Here is a 25,437-nt window from a genome sequence, read left to right as displayed (position 1 = left end):
TGCATAGATGTGATAAGCCAATGTGGAATTATAGGAACCTATTATTAGTTAAGGTGAGGCATATTCGAGCTACTTTAGGATTATATAGTGAAGGGTAATGGTGCTGTAATTTTTCTTTTCAGTGTTGTTTAATTTTCATATTGTCATATGGTTTTTAATTCCACTGCTTCGGCCAAGGTCTTATCACATTCTACATACATTCAAACTGACCAACTGTGAACAGGGACAAAATCTCTCGTTTTAAAATGAGTCTATTCTGTTATTTATTTGTGAGGGAGCAGCTATAAGAGGATCATGTCTTTCGTTTGATTGTGATTTTTTTCTCTCCATTCTTTATCCCCCCCCCCCATCTATTTGATTATTTAAAAACTTTCTATTTCTTAATTGTTTCTTCCGTTCAACGTTTGAGCTGAGCTTCACACACTGATACAACTATTTAATTTCATGTCTGCAATATTGTCTCGATTTCAAGTTTATGGCTTCCTGACTTCACTCCTTAAAAGCCCCCTCAGGGTCTCCTATTTTCTCGATGCTCCTTGCTCCCAGTATATTGAACTGGAAATTCTCATTTTCAATTTGCAAGTCTTCATCACAGCTTCCTCTAATTTCTTCCTCTCCCCAACCTTTACCCTTTCTGTCCTCCTATGTATCCCATCCATCTGAGAGCTATCCTAAGTTTTTTCAGCCATCTTGGCCTAACTCTCTGGAAATCCCTTTCTGAAAACTTCCTCCTTTGCTACTCCCCTCCCTACCTTCTGGGGTGACACAGTGGTTCGCACTGTTGTCTCACAGCTCCAGGGACCTGGGTTCAATTCCGACCTTGTGTGACTGTCTGTGGAGTCTGCACGTTCTCCCATGCCTGTGTGCTCCAGTATCCTCCCACAGTCCAAAGTTGTGCAGGTTAGGTAGATTACGGGGATAAGTCAGGGGAGAGGGCCTGTGTAAGATACTGTCAGAGAGTCAGTGCAGAATCAATGAACCAAATTGCCTCTCCTGAACTGTAGGGATTCTACCTATGATCTTTAAAAACCTCCTCAAAACTCCTTTATTTGCTCCCACCGTACTATTGGTGGTCATCTGCTCAGGATCTGTTTTGCTTCTGTGAAGTGACTGAGATGCTTTCTGTTAATAACGTCTTGCCTTGATGGTTTGCCTTTAATATAGTAAAACACCCCAGGCCACTTTGCAGGAGTGTAAATCAGACAAAATGTGACACAGCCAGAGAAGGAGCTATTAGGACAGTTGACCAAACACTTGTTCAAGGAAGTCGGTTTTGAGAAACATCTTGAAGGAAGAGAGGTGGAAAAGTTCAAGGAGAGAAATCTTGAACTAAGGACATAGATGATTGAGAATGTTGGAGGAAGGAAGTGGGAGATGCACAAGTTTCCAAGTCAGAGGAACTCTGAGTTCTCAGAGGTTTGTAGGGCTCAAGGTGCTTGCTGAGAAAGGGAGGAGAAAGAGAATGAAAGAAAGGGGACGATTCTCCCAAAACAATTCTAAATGCCGAATTTGCGAGAAAACTGGAGTAATTCACACTGGTCTTTTCAGTGGAAGCTCGCACTATAATCTCCCACACTCTATGCACTGCAGAGGCTGCCAGCGTGAATATCATTAAATTTCAGGGGGTGGGGCCTATTCACGTCGGAGAGGCTGAAATCAGTGGGCCTCTGCGCATGCGCAGTGGCCTCACACTGTCAGCCTACAGTTTGCTGGCCAGCTCGATTGCAGCGGGATGGGAGAATCGCGCCCTCCATATTTTGTTGGTTAAAAAGAAAAAGGAGGCTTATGTTCGGATGAGACGTGAGCACTCGGGTAGTGCACTAGAAAGCTTTAGATTGGCTAAGAGGGAGTTGAAGAGCGAGCTTAGAAGGGCTAAAAGGGGACATGAGAAGACTTTGGCGGATAGGGTTAGAGAGAATCCTAAGGCGTTCTATAGGTATGTCAAGAACAGAAGGTTGGTTAGGGCAAGTTTAGGGCCAGTTATAGATGGCAGAGGGAAGTTATGTGTGGAACCGGAGGAGATTGGTGAAGCATTGAACCAATATTTCTCTTCGGTGTTCACGCAAGGGGACATGAATATAGCTGAGGAGGACACTGGGTTGCAAGGGAGTAGAATAGACAGTATTACAGTTGATAAGGAGGATGTGCAGGATATTCTGGAGGGTCTGAAAATAGATAAATCCCCTGGTCCGGATGGGATTTATCCAAGGATTCTCTGGGAGGCAAGAGAAGTGATTGCAGAGCCTCTGGCTCTGATCTTCAGGTCGTCGTTGGCCTCTGGTATAGTACCAGAAGATTGGAGGTTAGCGAATGTTGTCCCATTGTTTAAGAAGGGGAACAGAGACTTCCCCGGGAATTATAGACCGGTGAGTCTCACTTCTGTTGTCGGCAAGATGTTGGAAAAAATTATAAGGGATAGGATTTATAGTTATTTGGAGAGTAATGAATTGATAGGTGATAGTCAGCATGGTTTTGTGGCAGGTAGGTCGTGCCTTACTAACCTTATTGAGTTTTTTGAGAAAGTGACCAAGGAGGTGGATGGGGGCAAGGCAGTGGACGTGGTATATATGGATTTTAGTAAGGCGTTTGATAAGGTTCACCATGGTAGGCTTCTGCAGAAAATGCAGATGTATGGGATTGGGGGTGATCTAGGAAATTGGATCAGGAATTGGCTAGCGGATAGGAAACAGAGGGTGGTGGTTGATAGTAAATATTCATCATGGAGTGCGGTTACAAGTGGTGTACCTCAGGGATCTGTTTTGGGGCCACTGCTGTTTGTAATATTTATTAATGATCTGGATGAGGGTATAGTTGGGTGGATTAGCAAATTTGCTGATGACACCAAAGTCGGTGGTGTGGTAGACAGTGAGGAAGGGTGTCGTAGTTTGCAGGAAGACTTAGACAGGTTGCAAAGTTGGGCCGAGAGGTGGCGGATGGAGTTTAATGCGGAGAAGTGTGAGGTAATTCACTTTGGTAGGAATAACAGATGTGTTGAGTATAGGGCTAACGGGAGGACTTTGAATAGTGTGGAGGAGCAGAGGGATCTAGGTGTATGTGTGCATAGATCCCTGAAAGTTGGGAATCAAGTAGATAAGGTTGTTAAGAAGGCATATGGTGTCTTGGCGTTTATTGGTAGGGGGATTGAATTTAGGAGTCGTAGCGTTATGTTGCAACTGTACACAACTCTGGTGCGGCCGCACTTGGAGTACTGTGTGCAGTTCTGGTCCCCACATTACAGGAAGGATGTGGAGGCTTTGGAGAGGGTGCAGAGGAGGTTTACCAGGATGTTGCCTGGTATGGAGGGGAGATCCTATGAGGAGAGGCTGAGGGATTTGGGATTGTTTTCGCTGGAAAGGCGGCGGCTAAGAGGGGATCTTATTGAAACATATAAGATGATTAGAGGTTTAGATAGGGTGGATAGTGATAGCCTTTTTCCTCTGATGGAGAAATCCAGCACGAGGGGGCATGGCTTTAAATTGAGGGGGGGTAGTTATAGAACCGATGTCAGGGGTAGGTTCTTTACCCAGAGGGTGGTGAGGGATTGGAATGCCCTGCCAGCATCAGTTGTAAATGCGCCTAGTTTGGGGGCGTTTAAGAGATCCGTAGATAGGTTCATGGACGAAAAGAAATTGGTTTAGGTTGGAGGGTCACAGTTTTTTTTTTTAACTGGTCGGTGCAACATCGTGGGCCGAAGGGCCTGTTCTGCGCTGTAATGTTCTATGTTCTATGTTCTATATGAATTTTAAAATCGGGGTGGGATTCTTCAATCTCATATATGTAGCTGCCCCGCTACAAGTGAAAAGAGAATTTGCCGTTCCAGGCAAAACGCCATTCATTTTCAGCGGCACCAGAGAATCTCAGCCAAAATCTGAGGTTTTCAGCCCATTTCTAACTGGACCAGGAGCCAGTGCAGGTCGGCAAGCTTGACTATGAGCTTAAATGTATGGAAGGCAAGTCACTGTTCTTGCAAGGTGGATTACATTAACATCGGAGCTGAATATTTTCCATTCTGCTTATAGGTATATGTTTCTGCTAGTGACTTAATAAAATTACTGTACAACTTTAAAAATTGTGTTGAAGCAAATACCAAAACCTGACATTGATTTTAGCTCCTTCTGACTGCAGTGCTATAAAAATCCCATTTTGAAACCTATAAATGAAACAATGAATGTACTGGCAATCTGCAACTGCACAGGTGGTAATTGTCTTTCTGTTTTATACTTCATTGCAGCCTGCAGTAATGTGCTTCAGCATTCTTTAATATTTTCTTGCTAAGCGCAGTTTCCAAGCAGCAATGAGCACACTACTTCAACCCAAAGAGGATTTTATTGCTGCACCATATGCTCATTACTTAGGAAGTTGTATTGATTTATTCAACATCTAGGACATTGGCATTCAGCGCACAGTTTCACTAGCCAAGAGCAGTCATTTTAGCTAATGGATGGAGAGACTGCATCTCCAATTGAATTGTATAGAACAGGAGGACGACATTTGGGCCATCCCTCCTGAAAGAGTTATCCAATTATTCCTACTTCCTCTGCTTTTTCTCCATTGTGCTGCACATTTCTTCTTTCCAGGTACACATTCAGTTTCCTTTGTAAGTAACTATTGAATCAGCTTCCACCCTCTTTCTGTTAGCACATTCCCAATTTTAAAAAAAAACGTACTGCATTATCTCCACCTTGGTTCTTTTTCCAATTCTATTAGATCTGCACCCTGTGGTTACTGACCATCCCTCCCCAGGCCTCCCCAACAGTGAAAACAATTTCACCACATGTATTCTATTCAAACTTCATAATTTTGAACACGTCTATCAAATTGCCCCATCAAAGTGCTGACACAGGCATTTATTTCCATATGTGGTCATCGCTAGCTAGGCCAGCATGAGACCAAATAGCTAGCGCCGCTGCTTTAAGAAGTTGTAACATTCTACGAATTAGAGAAATAGCAAAATGCACAATATAATTTTGAGCTGTAGTAGCAAAATTGTTTCTACGCAGTATTCTGGTAAAACTTTGGACAGAGAAGGCAAGTCAGATCACTTTTACCCTTGAACCAATTGTAATTCGAAGTGAACAGAAAAAGGGGAATAGAAGTAAAACCACCTGGAGTAGTTCTGATGAAGGGTCATCATAGATGCTGCCTGACCTATTACGTATTTCCAACATTTTCTGTTTTTATTTCAGATTTACAGCATCTGCAGTATTTTGCTTTTCTGTGAGCAGGATATATTAGCAGAGATTAAATGTTTAATTCTTATTTGGTAAAACTTTCATTCCTCCCAACTTCTAGCTGGGTTTAGATATTGAAGAACTGGAAGAAATTGAAGAAGACGCCGGACTTGGCAACGGAGGTCTTGGAAGATTGGCAGGTAGTCAAAATTCTCATTTGATAATCCATAAGATTTATTTCCACCCTTGCTTTGTGCACACACAAAACAAAGTGTAAGTTTGGTTTATGATGTGGAGATGCCACTCGCCTGATGAAGGATGAAGGAAGTTCCGAAAGCTCATGCTACCAAATAAGCCTGTTGGACTTTAACCTGGTGTCATGAGACTTGGACTGATACTTATTTGAATTTTGTGCCTTTCTCTGCTCTCCCCTCACATTTATGTAGATAAACTTTCTGGGAGCTATGTTCAAACCCATTGAGGGGTTTGTCTTAATACTGTAACTCACTGTGGGAGATCTGGGATTGAATGACTTGTTGCCAATATGTCTACCTCCCATCCCCCTTCCAGTTGGCAGCAATGTGTACAAGTCTGGATCCCAAGGGGCAAACGAGAGTGGTTTAAATGTGGAGTAAGCTTCGTAATGGCTCTGAAATGGGCCTTTCTTTTGCATCTCCTCTTCTAACTGTTGATTGGGGCAACTGGGCAGCAGCCATTTTTTTTTTGCAGTTATCCTGATACATTGTTGGAAGAAAGTACAGGAAGAAATTATTGTGTGTCTTTCGCATCCTTTAGTTCGCCAAAGCACTTTTGGTTAGTAGCTAATTTTCATGTAAAGCCCCACAACTGCAAAGGGATAAATTACTAGATCATTTGAGGGTGGGGTGGAGGGGGGAACAGTTTAGATGTTTGTTGAGGGATAAATATTGGACTAGAACTCCAGGAGATCTCCTGCTTTTCTTCGAAATAGTGCTGTAGAATTTCTTGCCTCCATCTGAAAGGGCAGATGGAGCCTCATTTTAATGTCTCATTTGAAAATATTGGTTCCTCCACCAATGAACTCAACTTTGACAAAGGGTCATCTGGACTTGAAACATCAGCTCTTCTCTCCTTACAGATGCTGCCAGACTTGCTGAGATTTTCCAGCATTTTCTCTTTTGGTTCCTCCACCAGTGTGGCGCACTCAATACAGCGCTACCTCATTCAAAGGGCATCTTGCCATAAAAATAATTAATTGACACTTGCTAATTACATTTGGTCTTTATTTTTATCCTGTTTCCTTTTAATGACTAGCAAAGGAACAAATCATGTAAATGCACCATTGTATTCAGAAGGAAAGTTTTGCATTTGGAAAATGCTTTCAGTGGCATCTGCATATCCCAAAATGCTTCACAGCCAAGAAATAGCTTTGAAGCATAGTCACTGGTGTGATGTAGGAAAGGTAGTGGCTAATTTTCACAGTATGCTTCCACAAACAGCAACGTGATAATTTTGTTTGTGATTTTTGTTCAAGGATGAATAAATAGTGAATATTGGAGAGAACTTGACTGCTTTTCCTCAAAATCATGTCCTGGAATCTTTTATGTTCACCTGACATGTCAAACCTAGTCTTGGTTAAATATCTCATCAGGAAAATGGCATCTCCTGGCACAGGAACACTTTCTTAGTAATGCACTGGGAGTATCAGCTTTGATTTTATACTCCAGTAGAGTGGGGCTTGCACCCATAAGAATATATGAAATAGGAACGGGAGTAGACCATTCAGTCCTTCGAGCCTGCCCTCCCATTCAATATGATCGTGGCTGATTTTCTGACTCAAGTGCCAGAGCACTTTGTAGCGAGCTGGAGCTGACACCTTGGGGTACAGTTTCCACTTTGTTGCAGTTTCTCTCCGAAGTTTGCCAGTTTTCCATAATGAGATTGTAGTTGAAACTTCTCCCCAAACTAATTTTTTGTTGCTGGACAAAAAATCTTTCATGAAGCAGTGCAACCAGGCAGTGTTTTAGAGTATAAATTTTCATTTGCTTGTATTATAAAATGTGATGTATTTGAGTAGTACATACAAATTAGGGACAGGCCACTTGGCACCTTCAGCCTGCTCCATCATTCCAAAAGATCATGGCTGATCTAATTTTAACCTCAGCCCCGTATTCCTGCCCACCCCTGATAACCTTTCACCCCCTTGCTTATGAAGACTAGCGAATGCTTTAAAGACATTCAAAGACTCTGCCTCAACCACCTTTTGAGGAAGACCATTCTCTCAGCCCTCAGAGAAAATTTCCCTCATCTGTCTTAAACATATGGCCCTTTATTTTTCTTATAGTGACCCTCTAGTTCGAGATTCTCCCTCAAAAAGAAACATTTTTTCCATATCCATCCTGTCAAGACCCCTCAGGATCTTGTATGTTTCAATCAAGTCGTCTTTTGCTCCTCCAAATTCCCAACGGATACAAGCACAGCCTTTCTTTATTAGACAACCCATACATTCTAGGTATTAATCTAGTAACCCTTCTGCACTGCTGCCAATGCATTTATATATTTTTTAAAATGAGGCCATTATTGTATATCGAACTCCAGATGTGGTCTTTCCAATGACCTGTATAACTGAAGCATAATCTCCCTACTGTTGTATGCCATTCCTGTTGTAATAAGTCTTTGCCAATTACTTGCTACTCTTGCCAACTAACCTTTAGCAATTCATGCACTAGGACACTCCGATCCATGTGCGTCAGAGTTCCACAATCTCTCACCATTTAGATAATTTGCTTCTTTATTCTTCCTGCCAAAATGGACACTTTCATATTTTCCCACATTATACTCTATTTGCCCACTCATTTAACCTATGCATGTCCTTTTATAGCTTTCGTATGTGCTTTTCAGAGCTTACTTTTCTACCTATCTTTGTGTCATCAGCAAATTTAGCAACCATACATTGGTCCCTTCATCAAAATTTATGTAAATTGTAAAGAATTGAGGTCCCAGCACCAATTCCATGGCACACCACTCATCACATCCTGCCAACCAGGAAATGATTGCCTGGTGCAGTTTAATGATTACAGCTGGAAGTGGATCTATCACTAGAAATAAGGGAGTAGAAATTTGTCTAAAGCAGTGGCACAAAATAGGAGGTGTTGGATTGGACATCTTTTATCTGCAGAAGCTGCTGTAATTAACTGCAATGGAACCAAAAATCAACACTTGGGCTGAATTTTATGGCCCCGTAACGGAGGGAGCGGTGCTGGAAAATGCGTCAAGCCTTTCAAAAGTCCAATGACTTCAGTGGGAGTGGAAAATCCTGCAAGCTGAAAATTCCACCCTCTATGTATAAAATATGGCTGATCCACTATCGCCCATTTTGTGAGCCATAGGTGAATTTCTACGCCAAGTAGGTCTAGTCCATGAGTAACCTGAATTTAAATAACTTAAACTTACTGAACAATTTTAGCCTTTTTGGCACACAGTTGTCAGTTTTTAAATTTTATTTAACATTTTATGAATTTAGCTGTTGTTCTTTCTGGCTAAAAATATGCTTATTTTAAACGCCTCCTCTAAGGCGCACAACAGATGTAATTGACAGAATTGTGCAATAGTGATTAATTCGAGCTGGGGATATGGCTAGTTTTGTGGGTGGGGTCAACATCCCGCACAATATTTTTTTAAAAACTAGCTCAAAAGACCATGCAAACTTAATTTGCATTGGGTGTAACTTGCATTTTAAATTCATCGATCATAGAAACCCTACAGTGCAGAAGAAGGCCAATCGGCCCATCGAGTCTGCACAGACAACAATCCTACCACATGCCCTATCCCCTAAACCCCACACATTTACCCCACTAATCCCTCTAACCTACACATCACAGACTACTACGGGGCAATTTAGCATGGCCAATCAACCTAACCTGCACATCTTTGGACTGTGGGAGGAAACCGGAGCACCCAAAGGAAATCCATGCAGACATGGGGAGAATGTGCAAACTCTACACAGACTGTGACCCAAGCCAGGAATCGAACCCGGGTCCCTGGAGCTGTGAGGCAGCAGCGCTAACCACCGTGCCGCCCAACTTTGAACTTTTTGTGCTGGGTTCACCAATTTCAGCCAAGTTGCATTGCAAAAATCAATGCCACACAGTGGAGCTTTACCCTCTCATTTGTAATATGGTGATCTAACATTGAAAAGTGAATGTACCAATAAACCAATGCTAGCACTTTTGCTCATTGTTTGTATTCTTGTATTTAGCCTGTTTCCTTGATTCATTGGCCAGCCTGGGTTTGGCAGCATATGGCTATGGAATTCGCTATGAATTTGGTATTTTTAATCAGAAGATTCTTAATGGCTGGCAGGTGAGTTTGCTGAAATGATTAAATTCCCTAATCTGTTGATCAAAAGAGTCAAAAATAAGTGTATTTGTTATTGCTGTTGGACCACTTCACATACAGCTATCTGCCAACAAAACCGACTCAGTTGACTGTAGAACTCAGGTAGCCAGCTGGTGAAAGATAGAACATTGGAGCCTAATCTGTGTGCGCTTATAAGCTTTAATATACAGAGAAACACACTGGGTGAGATTCTCAGGGCAGGTTCACTACGGGTGAAAATCCCGTCATGGCCGCTAACACTCGAGGGCTATAACAGGATTTATGTCAGCGTGGTCTCCGTTTGAGATCTGCCGTGTGCCCCACCCCACTAGCAACGTAATCTGGGCCTGAACCTGGTTTCTATCAATTTAAATGGATTATAATAACATCATACAGCTTCATGCTGTTGCTTCCAGGAATCATTGCTGATTTTTGAAAACAAAAACTGGTCATGAAGACCAGGCTGGGGGTTCAGAGGTAAGTATTCCCCCTGAGTGGTGAGAGACATGGCTGTGCCAACCTGGCAGTGTCTGAGGCAAGCTCTGTTTCCCCATTGGAGAATTCCCTTATAGGGTGAGGGGAATGGATGATTTTTGGGGAGGGGGAGGGGGGTTTGCAGGCAAGGAGAGAGACTATGGGAGAGGGGGTGCTCTGGTGCTTGCTGGGGGAAGGAGGGTGGTCACCCTGATGTTTACTGGGGGAAGAGGTGGGTGGGAGGAGAAACCAGTGGGTTTCACACAGCTTTTCTCACCTGATCCAGCACTCTGCAATTTTGGGAAAATTCCACCTACTCTGTATGGTGCGCTTCCAAACAGAAATACTTATTTCATTCTGTTTCTATGTGCACCTGAATGCAATTAAAACCTAACATCTACAATTAACATTGGCTGTCTGCAAGCCAGTCTGCAAAATTAAAGCTCTTGGAATTGAAGAAAATCATTGAGATGGTTCAGGTGATTAAAGACAGAGTGTGGTTAATGGATATGTACTTTAATTGGAAAGACAAGATCAGTAGTGTCCCAAGAGGATCTCTGTATAGTTATTAATTTTAGCTTGGATCACAAAATAGAGAACTATATATCTAAGTTTGCCAATTACAGAAAATTGATTAATGTAGTAAGTTGTGTAAGAGCATAAAATTAGAGATTGGTAGATTAAGGGAGATTAACTATGGCAGGTGGATTTCAATGCAGGCTAAGTGGTCATCCATTTAAGATGAAAGGAGTATCATTTAGATTGGGAAAAGTAGGAAATGTGGAGGTCCAAAATGTTTCAAGGGCTCCTGCAGACAGATAATGTAGTTAGGTACAAAAAGCAATCTCTTTCACTCAGTACCAATGTAGCTTTTGATGACAGTTTACATTTAGAAACAATTAATGTACAATTAGCAAGTCGTCATTGATTCTTCCACAGCACAGTATTCGTAGAAACAAAGTCCTACCTGCATGGCAATGAATGGGTTGATCTGACATTACAAGCCCTGCGTCTGATTTCAGTCGTTATCCAATTTAGATGCTAGTCCCTTTACATGCATGTATGTGATTTTTGTTTCTTGCCTTGGTCTGGTGGACGTGGCCGAATGAAATGGGTTCTGAGGCCCTTCTGTTTCTTCCAGTAGGGCCTGCAAAACAGTAGGTATCCATGATGATTTTGCTACAAATCTTTGACCATTTTCGCCATTTACCAGGGAGACCATCTGTCCCCCACCAGAGAATTCCAGACAAATAATATGCGCAGAGGGGACTGAAATCCCAAATTCCTGCACTGCAGCATGAACTTTTTATCACTGCTTTCCTTAAGGCAGAGAGCAGTCCCAAGTGTAAGGCTGGTCAAGGTGATGTGTGTGGCACAATAAAATTGTGAGCTGTGGCCTCTTCTGCTTAATGAATAACTCTTGAATGCCCACATTCTGGACCCATCAACAACTGTCTTTATGCCGCCAACTCTTTGTTTTCAGTCTGGAGTTGCACTAATTTTCAAGCATTAAAATTGAGTTACAGTGGGAAGAAGTTTGGGAAGCACTGGTATAGATGCACTTAAGGGGTAGCTAGACAAACATCTGAGGGAGAAGAGAATGTGAGGTTATAATAGATTTAGTAGAGGAAAGGTTAGGAGAGGCTCCAGTAGAGCAGAAATGGTGGCACTGGTTGAGCCAAGTGATCTGTTTGTGTGTCATTACCTTTGTAAGCTACAATTTTGAGCCCTTAGATTTGTCACAAAAAATTAAAATTTGCACTGTTTTTATATTACATTCCATTTGATCTTTTTTCTAATCTCTCAAATTGCAGGCCTTTAGAAAACAAAACAAATCCGCAGGAGATAAATTGCAACTGTTGCATTCCATTAATTTGTTTGTTGTTTTATTTACTTTATTCATTTAAAGGTGGAAGAAGCTGATGATTGGCTGCGCTATGGTAACCCTTGGGAAAAGGCACGGCCGGAATACATGCTCCCTGTTCATTTCTATGGGCGGGTTGAGCATACCGCAGAAGGCTCCAAATGGGTCGATACTCAGGTGTGTACCGCTTAACCTGCAACGTGTAGGATTTTTAGGGGAGAGCCATAGGTTTCAGTCACACCATCGAAGCTACTGACTATACCAACCCCTAGGAATTTTCTGTCCGGAACAACAATCGTTCATTTCATCAGTTCCTCGAGCCTTTATAGCTTTCTTGAGGAAAGTGTTCCGGATAGTCGCTACCTTTTTTTTTTGTGGAAAAACTGAGAAAAAAGTATTCATAGAATTAAACAAAGAACAACAAAGAACAGTACAGCACAGGAAACAGGCCCTTCGGCCCTCCAAGCCTGTGCCGCTCCTTGGTCCAACTAGACCAATTGTTTGTATCCCTCCATTCTCAGGCTGCTCATGTGACTATCCAGGTAAGTCTTAAACGATGTCAGCGTGCCTGCCTCCACCACCCTACTTGGCAGCGCATTCCAGGCCCCCACCACCCTACTTGGCAGCGCATTCCAGGCCCCCACCACCCTCTGTGTAAAAAACAGCACAGAAAAGCTTATCATTCCAATGTCAGTTCTCTGAAATAGCTATCCAATTAGTCCCAATTTGCCTGTTTCCCTCCCCATAATTTAGCAAATTTTCCTTTTCAATTACTTTTCCCTTTTGAAAATGACTATGGAACCTGCATCCACTGCACTTTTTGGGTAGGTTCTTCTTTTAAGATGGTTTCTGGCAAGGAGAGGGAAGGCAATGTATTGGTGTGGGAGAGAGTGGCATGAAATGGTAAGATATCAGTTTGTGCTCATACTTTTGTGTTATGGCTGATCTTTATGTGCCACCAGAGAAATTGATGAGACAAAGCAAGATGCTTTCCATCAAGATCAGAAAATGAATTTCATTCCCACAAATCTATAGCATCCCATTCTATGGTATAACATTTTGGGATCTAAAGAGGGAAAACAGTCAGCTCTTGCCAGAAAAAGACGGTAGTGCTAGCAACTTGGACGTTCATATCATGCGTAGGTAACTAAACATTGGAAGTCTGAAGGGGAAGAGGATATATTAGCTTTGCAGAGTGACGATGCAGATATGTCACAATCATGAATCATGAGATGTAAATGGTTAAATTGCAAGTTGAGGTTGCAGGTATTACTTAAATTCGCTTTGAGTTCAGAAGATTGAGGAGTAATTTGCGAGACACAAAATCTGGAATTCTTTGCCCCAAAAGGCTATAGATGCTAAGAGGCAATTGAATTTCACAGTTGAAATCAATAGGTTTTTGTTAGGTACGGGAATGAAGAAATATAGAGCAATAGAGGATAACGGGTAAGAGGCAAATCAGCCATGATCTCATTGAAAGGCAGAGCAAATTCAAAGGGCTGAATCAGCTACCCTTGTTCCAAAGGAAAGTATTGCATCTTTGCTGCTGGTGAGGAGTTCTGTGTCAAATAATGACCCTGTGTTAATGAAAACAGGTTGTCCTTGCCATGCCCTATGACACTCCAGTGCCGGGATTTAGGAACAACACCGTCAACACCATGAGGCTGTGGTCTGCCAAGGCTCCCAACGACTTCAACCTGAAAGACTGTAAGTTGTCAGAAAACTTCTCTGCAGTTGTGAAAACCTTGTTCCTGGTATCAGTACAAGCTAATATGACTATGTATTCAACAATGATTGGCTTGTGGTTTCCATCATGTACATATTTAGTGGTCCTTGTGTGAAAGAATGTATCTGAGCAGGTATTGAGGGGATGTGAGAGTTGAGATCATAGCCATGGTTTTGGAGATGTCTGTAGGAGATTTTTGAAGAAATGTTCTATGCAGGTGGTTTGAATGGCTGAGGAATCCAGCCCCAATGATGGAACAGATGCAGAGAGATATTAAAAAGAGGAATTGAGGAAACTGGTTGGAAAAGACAAGCTGCAGTAGTGCTCTTGTCTGAGTCAAAAAATTGTGGGTTCAAAACTCAGTCCAGAGTACAAAATCTAGGCTGACAGTTTCTGTGCAGTACTGAGAGTGCTGTATTGTTGGGAGGTTTCATTTTACAGATGACAGATTAAACTGAAGTTCCATCTACCCTCTCGGGTGGATGTGAAAAAGAGCATAGCATTATTACAAGGTAACAGCAAGGGAGTTTTCATGTGTTCTGAACAATCTTTATTCCTCAACCAACATTACTCCTGACAGATTATCTCGTCATTTCATGTTTTATTCATTTGTGGGATGTGGGTGTTGCTGATTAGGCCAGCGTTTATTGCCCTTCAGAAGGTGATGGTGAGCTGCTGCCTTGAACCACTGCATTCCATGTAGTGTAAGTACACCCACAGTGCTGTTAGGGAGCAGTTTCAAGGATTTTGCCCCAGCAACAGTGAATGAACAGCGATATATTTCCAAATCAGGATGGTGAGTGGTTTGGAGAGAAGCTCCCAGGTGGTGGTGTAATTAAATATGGGGGTACTTAGTAACCACTGTCCCCTTCTACACAGAGTTCTGGGATATCTGAAGCTGCAAAGTGCACAGATGGGGAAGGCCAGGGAAGAAACTTTGGTGCCTTTGATTCTTGAGAAGTTATTTGTTCATGAGCAAAGTTTTCAGCAGCCTTGGGTGTGGTTGGGTCTTAAGCAAACAATGGTCCAGAGCAAAGAGATGATCTTAGTGACCTATCAAACATGAATCTGTGCTCAGGACTGAAGGGGCTGGATTTTTCCATTGGTGGTAGTGATGGCAATGGTGCTCGCTTTTCAATCAATCCACCTACCTACCATGAAACCCTTGGCAAAGATTTCATTTAGGAGGAAGAATTCCCTCTCAGCATCAGCTACAGAGTCCCAGTTGCACTGTATAGCACAAGTGAAATTGGCAGGCAGGTGTGGGCTCATCATCCACTCACTGCAACGCAAAACTGGGTAAATCAGGTTGCAAAAGTGAAAAGGCATTGGAACAAAGGATTAAATTGGATTTACTTGAAATGATTCATATAATTTTAAATATTTTAAAATAAGTACAATTTTGATTAACAATTTTGCATATGTATTGAGGAAGTCGGATAAATCATTTTTACATTAAAACACGTAGACATTCTGATTAAATCATGCTAAAATGCCACAGATTTTGCTTTTAACAAGATTTGCCAAACTTTCATGTTGACCTTTTAACATGATTGCCGGAATTTTACCACCTCACCCGCCACTGAACCGGAGCGGGTGAGGGACGGACAACGGAAATGTCTGTTGACCTCGGATGGGAATTTCCAGTCTCGCTTGAGTGAGGCCATAAAATCCCACCCAATGTATCTAATTTGTTCAAAAATGTTGACAGAACAATTAAACAGCGTGATACATCTTAAAACATAGTCAAATTAATATTATTTAAGACAACCTTTGAATCCATTTGAACATTTAAAAGATCCTATTGGTGTGGGCCTCTTAGGTATTTGCAAAATGAGAGATTACTTTTAATGCCTGTACTCATTTTCTGGGGAACTTGTTCACTGTTATTTGCTATTAGGTGGACTTTTTTGCCTTGCATAGTTAAATGAAAGGAGGCTTGTTTCCATGTTAATTGAATTCCTAACTGTTTGCAACAATCAGGACTCCATTTCATGCCTCTCCAGCTTTGTATAAGTGTTTTTATTTTTCCTCCTCCCCTTCTGAACAATAACGAAGTATAATAAATTATAGGTGACAGTATTGGTTTTCCCTTGTTTGAATGGTAAACTTGTATTTTTGGAGAGCGATGAAAAATGTGAACGGAGGGGAGGAGGGGGTTGGAGTAGCAGTTGGCCCAGTTCTTAAAGTACAAATACCACCTCCAGCTACAAAGAGACAATAACAGCAAATCATTTGCAGTCTTTTTCTTTCATTTGTATATGGCTGAATCTGCCAACTTGCAGCAAAGCCTCTATTCATCTGTCTCTCTAGTTTTGGATGATTTAAGTGACACTTGGTCAAACTGCAGATGGAACAGTGAAAGGGTTTGTTTCTTTTACCCCACTTTGTGTGCAAGGGAGGGAAACTAATGTCATGCATGATTTCTTCTCTCCCTCCCATCCCCGTTATTCTTAAATGCAGGTCACTGTAGCATACATCTGAAACATTTCCCTGGGTCAGAATCCATTTAGTTAGTATGTTTTATGAATGCTGATCGAAAGACCCAGTATCTGACTGTGGTGTTAGCTGTATTGCACCAATGGATATCCCAGCAGTTTGGGAGTTATTTTTCTAAACAGGAGTCCTTGCAATGCTCATGAGCTGGTTAACATGCAGTTTTGATGGACAGCTCCTCCGTTTTTAATCAGAGATTTGCAGAGAGACTATTCGGTGATGCTAATCTTGCAGGCTGGCCAGTCATTTTTAATTTACTATCCCTAACAGGAATTGCATGTGGCTAAAATTGATGGTCTGGAAAAGACTATCTGATCACACTAATCTTGTCCCATGAGTGCTGGCACATCATGACTAGATGCTTGCTACCTGCAGCCATGTGATGTCCTGGCCTGTGAAAAATTCCCTTCCACCCTCTTCAGGTGATCAAATCTGGTCCAGGAAATCGCAGGGATCAAATGCTATCTATGCAACCACTTACCTTCTCCATGATTTAATCTGTGTCCTAGTCATGTCTGGCTCCCTCCTGAAGGCGTGTAGAGTTGGTACATAGTACTCCAGTCAGCAAAATATTCCAATGATTGAAAGGTAGTCGTCTTTAAATAATTTTCAACCTAAAACACCAGTGAAGCTGAGTTTTATTCCGAGCCCATGTGTTGCTTCTAGAGTGTACTTCTGTTGTGCCATTTCTGGAGTCCATCGCTCAGTACATGTCAACAATATAGGTGCGAAGATTCTCCTGTGTGTGGTTCATCCGTTGTCATGTGCTGCTTTTGCAACACCTATAGCTAGCTTTGCCCACCCTCCAGGGTTGTCTTTGATTCTCTTGAACATTGGTACAAGGAACTCTGGAAAACAAATCAGAGCACATCAAATAACTGTTGTTTTTTATTTGCTTGAATATTTTTGCCTATTAATTATAAATAAACATGGAAAAACTACAGCACAAAACAGGCCCTTCGGCCCCACAAGTTGTGCCGAACATATCCCTACCTTTTAGGCCTACCTATAACCCTCCATCCTATTACGTCCCATGTACTCATCCAGGAGTCTCTTAAAAGACCCTATTGAGTTTGTCTCCACCACCACTGACGGCAGCCGATTCCACTCGCCCACCACCCTCTGTGAAATGGGACTAGTTAATGGCTGGTTGACTTGCAGTTAAGAATCATCAGGGAGGTGGTATCAGAGTGGTACTGTTACTGGGCTAATAATCCAGAGACCCACCACGGCAGATTATGATTCACTAATGCCCTTTAGGGAAGGAAATCTATCATCCTTACCTAGTCTGCCTTGCATGTCAACCAGATCAATGTGGTTGTCTCTTAAAAAGGCCTAGCAGGCCACTCAATTCAAGGACGATAAATGTTGACTCAGCCAGCAACACCCACATCCCATGAATTATTTTTCAAAGGGGGAGTCTGTTTGTCTTCCAGTAGCTGTGGGTTGGAGATCTTGTGTGGCCTATGCAGTAGCATGGTTGGTAGGGTAGATGGTTATGTGATGAAACCCCCTCAAATCTATTCAACCAGCATTAACAAATCCTCAGACACCTACTATGGTGTCTGAGGATGAATTTATGATGTGTATAGGAGAGGGAATGCTTGTGTATGAGGTGCTTTATGTAAAATGTGGCGGCCTGCTGTAGACTGTTGGAGCTATCTGAGGTTCCCGTGCAAGGAGCGAGTGGGATATTCTCAAATGACTGTTCGGAGGAATTCTTTCTTGCCTGACTTGCAGGGAGTGGCTTGGTCAGAAAGCCACGGGGAACCTGTGCTTAGGGATTTGCCCCACACTATGGTGTCCATGAATTGGCTTGGATGTCGTCCTAATCGATGGACTGACTTTCAGTTGCGAGGTGAATTGGTCAGTGAAGGCCACAGGAGCAGGAACGTAAATGCTGGAGTTGATTGAAATAGAGGAGGTGGGGGTCGATCAGATGAACTGTTGATCCTGAGAATGTAGAGATTGGGCTAATGTTACGCCGCTGTTTAAAAAAGGAAGGAGACAAAAGGCGGGTAACTATAGGCCGGTCAGCTTAACGTCTGTAGTAGGGAAAATGCTGGAATCCATTATTAAAGAGGAGATAGCAGGGCATCTGGATAGAAATGGTTCGATCAATCAGACGCAGCATGGATTCATGAGGGGAAAGTCGTGCTTGACGAACATGTTGGATTTTTATGAAGATGTGACGAGGGCGGTTGATGGAGGAGAACCGGTGGATGCGGTGTTTTTGGATTTCCAAAAGGCGTTTGATAAGGTGCCCCATAAAAGGCTGCTGAAGAAGATTTGGGCACACGGAGTTGGGGGTAGTGTGTTAAAGTGGATTGGGGACTGGCTATCCGACCGGAAGCAAAGAGTCGGAATAAATGGGTGTTTTTCTGGTTGGAGGAAGGTAACTAGTGGCGTGCCGCAGGGATCGGTACTCGGGCCGCAACTGTTTACCATTTATATAGATGATCTGGAGGAGGGGACGGAGTGTAGGGTAACGAAGTTTGCAGACGACACAAAGATAAGTGGAAAAGTGAATCGTGTGGAGGACGGAGAAGATCTGCAGAGAGATTTGGACAGGCTGAGTGAGTGGGCGAGGATATGGCAAATGGAGTATAACGTTGATAAATGCGAGGTTATACACTTTGGAGGAAATAATAACAAATGGGATTACTATCTCAATGGAAACAAATTAAAACATGCTACCGTGCAAAGGGACCTGGGGGTCCTTGTGCATGAGACGCAAAAGCCCAGTCTGCAGGTACAACAGGTGATCAAGAAGGCAAATGGGATGTTGGCCTATATTGCGAAGGGGATAGAATATAAAAGCAGGGATGTCTTGATGCACCTGTACAGGGCATTGGTGAGGCCGCAGCTGGAATACTGTGTGCAGTATTGGTCCCCTTATATGAGGAAGGATATATTGGCATTGGAGGGAGTGCAGAGAAGGTTCACCAGGTTGATACCGGAGATGAGGGGTTTGGATTATGAGGAGAGGCTGAGGAGATTGGGTTTGTACTCGTTGGAGTTTAGAAGGATGAGGGGGGATCTTATGGAGACTTATAAGATAATGCGGGGGCTGGATAGGGTGGAGGCGGAGAGATTCTTTCCACTTAGTAAGGAAGTTAAAACTAGAGGACACAGCCTCAAAATAAAGGGGGGTCGGTTTAAGACAGAGTTGAGGAGGAACTTCTTCTCCCAGAGGGTGGTGAATCTCTGGAATTCTCTGCCCACTGAGGTGGTGGAGGCTACCTCACTGAATATGTTTAAAGCGCGGATGGATGGATTCCTGAGCGGTAAGGGAATTAAGGGTTATGGGGATCAGGCGGGTAAGTGGTACTGATCCACGTCAGATCAGCCATGATCTTATTGAATGGCGGGGCAGGCTCGAGGGGCTAGATGGCCTACTCCTGCTCCTATTTCTTATGTTCTTATAAGAGGGATGGGGATTTGGAGGCCTCTAGGGATCAATGGGGTGGGTTTTAGGGGACCTGGTGGTGTGATCAGGAATTCAAGAGGGAAGGTTTTAGGGAAATGCCTGATTGCAGGTAGGTAGATGGATCTGGGAATTAGTTGCGGGGGATGCATTCTTTGAGACCATAAGCAGCTTGCACGATTCACTTTTCTTCCCACATGGCGACGGGCCTGGCTGCCGATGGTGCATTTCCAGCTGTAGCAAGATGAAGCCCCTAATGGTTCAGTAACTACCCTGAAGGGGTTTGTTAGGGGAATTCACTGGGGCATCCAATCCGGAGGGTCCTACATGTAGCCAAATCCAGCTAAACACAAAGACTTACGAGAGACAATATGTAGTTAAAGACGTTCTTTATTTGACCAGTACATATTGGGGGAGAGATGTGGGATGGATTCCAGCTTCACTCAGAAATTACATCGCATGAACACTTCTGATGTACTATTTTCAAAGATTCTTATTCCCTGCTCCACCTGTCATCCAAATGGATGATCCAATTACATTAATGCACACTTTACCTCGGTCAATAGCATTTTAGCCCTTAGCATAATTAGGCACTCATTGGTTAACTGGACCTGGAAATCTTTCCCCCTGCTACTACCTTGCCTATGCAAGTCTGACAGGTTCAAGGTTCCCCCTTGCCACTTGGCTGTGGAAACTGAAAGGGAGAATTTTGCCTAACTAGTTATACCTTATCGTCACAGCTGCCACAGAGGCCAAGAGTAAAGAATGGAATGGTCCTTCATTTTAATTTGCGATTAAATCCTTCTATGCATACCACTATCTTGGTGTCTTCCAAAGCCTTTCACCGAGTAGGTTCTATACTTAGTTGCTCCAGCAAATGTGGCCTGTCTGGTTCTGCTTTTTCCTATTATGCTTTTAGGGCCACCCTTGGCCAAAGCTTACAAGACATTCAAAACTACATTTTAAAATTACAATATTTGTTAACAATTCACAACTATTGATATTGTGTTTAATAGACAATACCTTCATATATGTGGGAGGCACACCGTAATACCTTTGGTATAAGGCACATCATGGTCCCTATTTTAAACTAACCTACTTTGGTTTAAAAGCCCCTGAATAAGCAGGGATTTCAACATCCCCTGCTACAGGCTTCAATTGGTGACAGGACAGAAAGGCAGACCGTGGGCCTTCCCACCAGGGACTTAATCGGGGTAGAGGTGATGGTGTCCCTATCAACCAGTATTCTGCCTGATTAAATGCCCCTGCCTCCAAACCCACCACAGAGGAGAGCATAAAATCCTGCCCATTGTGCATGAGGGTAATGGGTTTGGGTTTGAACTACCTGAGGCAGTGTGTGAGAGGAGGAGGAGGCATGATCCGTAAAAGTGTTTGGAACTAGTGAATGCACTATGTAAGGAGGGAAAGAAGTTGCTAAACAAAGCCTTTTTTGCCATGAGGCATTCGCTGTGTACGGATGGGAAGGGTTGCAAATAACTTTGAACTATCTGAAAAAAGGCTGGGAATGGGTCAAGCCAGGAGGTAATACAAAGATGTAGGGTCACAGATTCAGGACATGATTGCCAAATGTAAATAACTGTTTCTTCATCCAAACAAAAATATGTGGCTAAAGAACCTTGTTTATTTTCACGAAAACAGACCAGTGCCGTACAGCTAGCCAGTTTCAGATCTATTTTTAGAAGAACTGCAGCGAAACAATTGGCTGGGTATCAAATCTCTTATGCCGTTAGATGTATTCCCAGCCCCCATGAGCAGGAGATCAGAGTTCCAGCCTGAATTCTGGGTTGACATCCAGTGTCCAATGGGAATAGAGTGGTGATTCCCCCCCCCACACCCTCCTGTTTTGCTGAAGCATTGAATTCAGCACATTGTGTTTCTTATGGATTGCCAACTCTGTGTTGACATGTTCCCAGAGGTTACTGCACGCGACCTCTAACCACTCCACTCAATCAACAGCTATTGTTTTCCCACCCCCACCTAGTGTTGCACAGAAAAAATTTTTTTTATTGCCTCTGAAGTATTTCTCCCTGATTGGACACAGCCGTGTCCAAATTTAATGTCTAATTCTTGGATAATCGTAAAATCTCTACAGTGCAGAAGGAGGCCATTTGGCCCATCGACACTGCACCGACCACAATCGCACCCAGGCCCTATTCCCATAACCCTATATATTTACCCTGCTAATCCCCCTGACACTAGGGTCAATTTAGCATGGCAATCAACCTAACTTGCACATCTTTGAACTGTGGGAGGAAACTGGAGCACCCGGAGGAAACCCACACAGACACAGGGAGAATGTGTGGAGTTTACACAGTGACTTGAAGCCAGAATTGAACCCGGGTCCCTGGCGCTGTGAAGCAGCAGTGCTTAACCACTCCAGCACAGTTCTGTAAGTTGGTTACCTTGCAGCACAGAACAGTCGGGTTTGTAAATTCTTTATTGGTGTATTCTATAACCGAGGTCTAGGTGGACAAGGCCAAATAACCCATGAGGATCCTCCAGCATTGTTGAGGCAAGTCTTATAGACCGAAAGGACTTTACTTTTAACATAACATCATTCACAGCTTTTAGAATGTCTCAAAGCTTCATTGTTAATGAAGTACTTCTGTAGTGTAGTCAATGCTGTAACACAGGAAAAGATGTAGTCAAATTATGCGTAGCAAGATCTTGCAGCCAGATAAAATGAAAGGTCATGGACTTTAAACATCATTTAGAGAGAGAAACAGAATTATAATGTTGGACCTGTTGAATATTTTTTTGCATTTTTGGTTCATTTCAGGTTTCCAGCACCTGCTGTATTTTATTTTAGTGTTGGGATGATCGGATAATCTGTTTTATTAATGTGGGTTGAAGGATAACTAGGATGCCTTGCACTTCAAATTTTCATGTTTTGTCCAACGTCAGTGAAGCACACTTGTACAACTATCCCTGTCACCAGTCTCAACTTGGTTACCTTCAATTCATGGGCTGCATGATCCCAGATCAACCATTCTTGTAAACTTTCTAATAATACAAACAAACCATGGCTTATACTTGTGTAGAACTGCTGAGTTGGATTTTGATCATGGCCCCCAAAATATAATGAGCGGTAAATCAAAACCAGCAAAGGTCAATTTTTAGCCCAACATGTGGAATCAAAATTGGTTCAAAAAGAATGAATGGCATTTATGCAGAGCCTTTCATGACTTCAGGACATTCTCTAATGTGCAATACAGCCAGTGACTGTTAAGGAACCATGTTTATTTGTATGAAAACCTACTTCAACCAATTTATGCACAGTAATATCCCACTAACGACAAAATAAATGACCAATTAATCTGTTTTAGGTTGGGTTGATGGATAAATATTTGCCATGATAGCAGGGAGAATGCTTTTGATCTTTGAAATATGGAATCATTTAAGTGCACCTGAGAAGGCAAACTGTTTACATCTATTTGGAAATATATACTTCTGACAGTATAGCAATCTTTAGTACTGCACTGGAGTGTGACCTGCCAACATCAATTGATGCTAGAGGTTACCACCAAGCAAGCAAACTGCTAAATGAGACCTGTGACAGGTGTTGTTCCATTGTGTTCTGTGAAGGTACTCCATCAAATTGAAACCAGTCTCAATATTTCTAAAAGGTCTTCCTTAGTCTCTGGCTGCCAGCCTTTGCCTATATCTGCAGGTTCTGTGTACAGAATTGTTTGGAGAGTTAACACCACGATGGTTGCAGCCTCGGAAGCAGATTGCACTCTGCTAAACAAGCCCATCGTTGAAGGGTGTTGGTGCAGGGCCAGCAATGCAGCTTAAACAGTGAAAGCAGATTCCAATCCTGTTACTCAATCCTGGTTTGTGTCAAATCAGATTCTATTTCAAGGCGTGTACTGACTAACATTCCTTTCAAAGACACTAAAATGAGGCCAACTTGTCATGTAATGAAACAAATAAATAAAATTTACTCATGAAACATTAGTGGGTCCCCACACTGGGCAGCTCTGAACATATTCCAGGAAGTACCATCTAATGACCTCTAACTGCTCTGTCCCAACACTCCTGCCACTGCTTGTCTATTCTTTTGGCACCCTCCTTTCCATGCCAATTGGAAAGTGAATAGAAGCTTTGTTATCTGATTGGCTGGTTCATAATTCTGGAGATTGTCAACTGGCCTCCATTTTCCTATGTTTTCAAATCCCTCCTTGGAGTTGCCCTTCTGTATCACCGTGACCTACATCTCTCCAAGAACTTCCTTCAACTCTGACCTCTTGTTCAATCCCCTAATTCCTTTGCTCATCATTAGTGGCAGTGCCTTTAGCCACCTGAGTTCTGAGCTCTGGATTTTTCTCCCTAAAACCCTCTGCCTCCCCAGCTCGCTTTTCTGTCGTGACTCTCCATAAAATCTGCCCCTCATCCTGATATCATTTTCTTGGGTTTGCTGTCATTTGATTTACACTGTAAAATACCATAGGATATTTTTACTCAGTTAAAGATGCTGTATAAATGTTAGCTCTTGTTGTACTGGCATAATTTGCAGCAAGGAAAACTAACAGGTTTATCTATAAACTTTTTCCAGTCTTTTCTAATCCCTTTGTGATATCAAAATGAAATGTTAGTTTCCAGTACAGGAGTGAGATAGTTAAAATCTTGACCATTCTTCTCCTTTATATGGTGCTGTAAGTATGGGCGAGTGACATGCTCGCTGAAGTGCTGAGTTTCCACTGAGTAGATTATAAACTTGAGAACTTTTGGCACTGTGCTATGAACTGTTTGTTGTGACATTCTTCACAGTTTGAATGTAATAACATTGAGACAATATGTAAATCGATTAAAGATTTCTCCAAGTGAAAATAAAAATGCCTTGGGTGCGACCTCATCAGATCAAAGGCTCTCTGCTCCCAAAGAAAGAAGGAGCTTGCATTGTTCCCTCCAAGGTGAAGGAATCATGATCATAAATCATAAATCATGATCATAAATCATAATCCCTGAAGAATCAGTAACAACATAAGGAACAGGACACGCACAAGCAATGCTCGTTTTTAAGATGCGTGCATACTCTGCAACACATCATTCTTAAAAGGGCTCTGCAGTGCAACAAACATGTCATGTGCTCAGTGGGAAATTAGAGGGAACACTATGATGTCACGAAGTACATTGCAACCAATGAAGTATTTTTGAAGTGTAATCACAGTTGTAATTGAGGAAAACATGGTAGCTAAATAGTACACAGCAAGCTCCCACAAACCCCACATTTACCCTGCTAATCCCACTAACCTACACATCTTGAGACATTAAGGGACAACTTGGCATAGCCAATCCACCTAACCTGCATATCTTTGGACTGCAGGAGGAAACCAGAGCACACCCACTGGGAGAGCATGCAAACTCCATGCAGTCACCCAAGGCCAGAATTGAACCTGGGTCCCTGGCTATGTGAGGCAGCAGTGCTAACCACTGTGCCACCCTATGATTCTGTGCTCTGCTTCCAATAATTCGTGGCATCTTTTACATTCACCTGAGAGGGCAGATGGGCTCTAAGTATGACATCCCATCTGAGACACTGATCTCGAAGAGGACAGCGCTACTTCAGTACCTTTTCTTTAATGTTTTCATGGGATGTGAGCGTAGTTGGTGAGGCCAGCACTTGTCCATCCCTGCCCTTGAAAAGGTGGTGGTGAGCCACTGCCTTGAACCACAGCAGAGATGTATTGTAGATACCTGCGTGGTGCTTTTAGGAAGATGTTCTAAGTTTTTGACCCAGTAATGGCAATAAGTATTGGTCATGCAAGAACTCTGTCGTCTTGTTCCAGTGCAGTGGAAGTGTCAGCCTAGATTTTGTACTTGAATCTCTGGAATAGGACTTAAACCCAGCACCTTCTGACTGAGATGAGAGTGCTATGAAATATAACCTTGTAATGGGTAG

General features: G+C 42.6%; 1 protein-coding gene across 1 annotated transcript in view; it reads left to right on the top strand.

Annotated features, from left to right (window-relative positions):
- Positions 1-25,437, top strand: part of pygb (phosphorylase, glycogen; brain) — a 91,645-nt gene that overhangs the window by 19,266 nt on the left and 46,942 nt on the right. The window contains exons 3-6 of the mRNA XM_078230211.1: positions 5,293-5,371; positions 9,409-9,512; positions 11,911-12,042; positions 13,461-13,572. Of these exons, the coding sequence (XP_078086337.1) occupies positions 5,293-5,371; positions 9,409-9,512; positions 11,911-12,042; positions 13,461-13,572 (427 nt within the window). The remainder of the gene's footprint in view (positions 1-5,292; positions 5,372-9,408; positions 9,513-11,910; positions 12,043-13,460; positions 13,573-25,437) is intronic.

This window comes from Mustelus asterias, chromosome 15 (genome assembly GCF_964213995.1).
Source record: "Mustelus asterias chromosome 15, sMusAst1.hap1.1, whole genome shotgun sequence".
Taxonomy (NCBI): Eukaryota; Metazoa; Chordata; class Chondrichthyes; order Carcharhiniformes; family Triakidae; genus Mustelus; species Mustelus asterias.
This window is presented reverse-complemented; position numbering and strand designations above follow the sequence as displayed.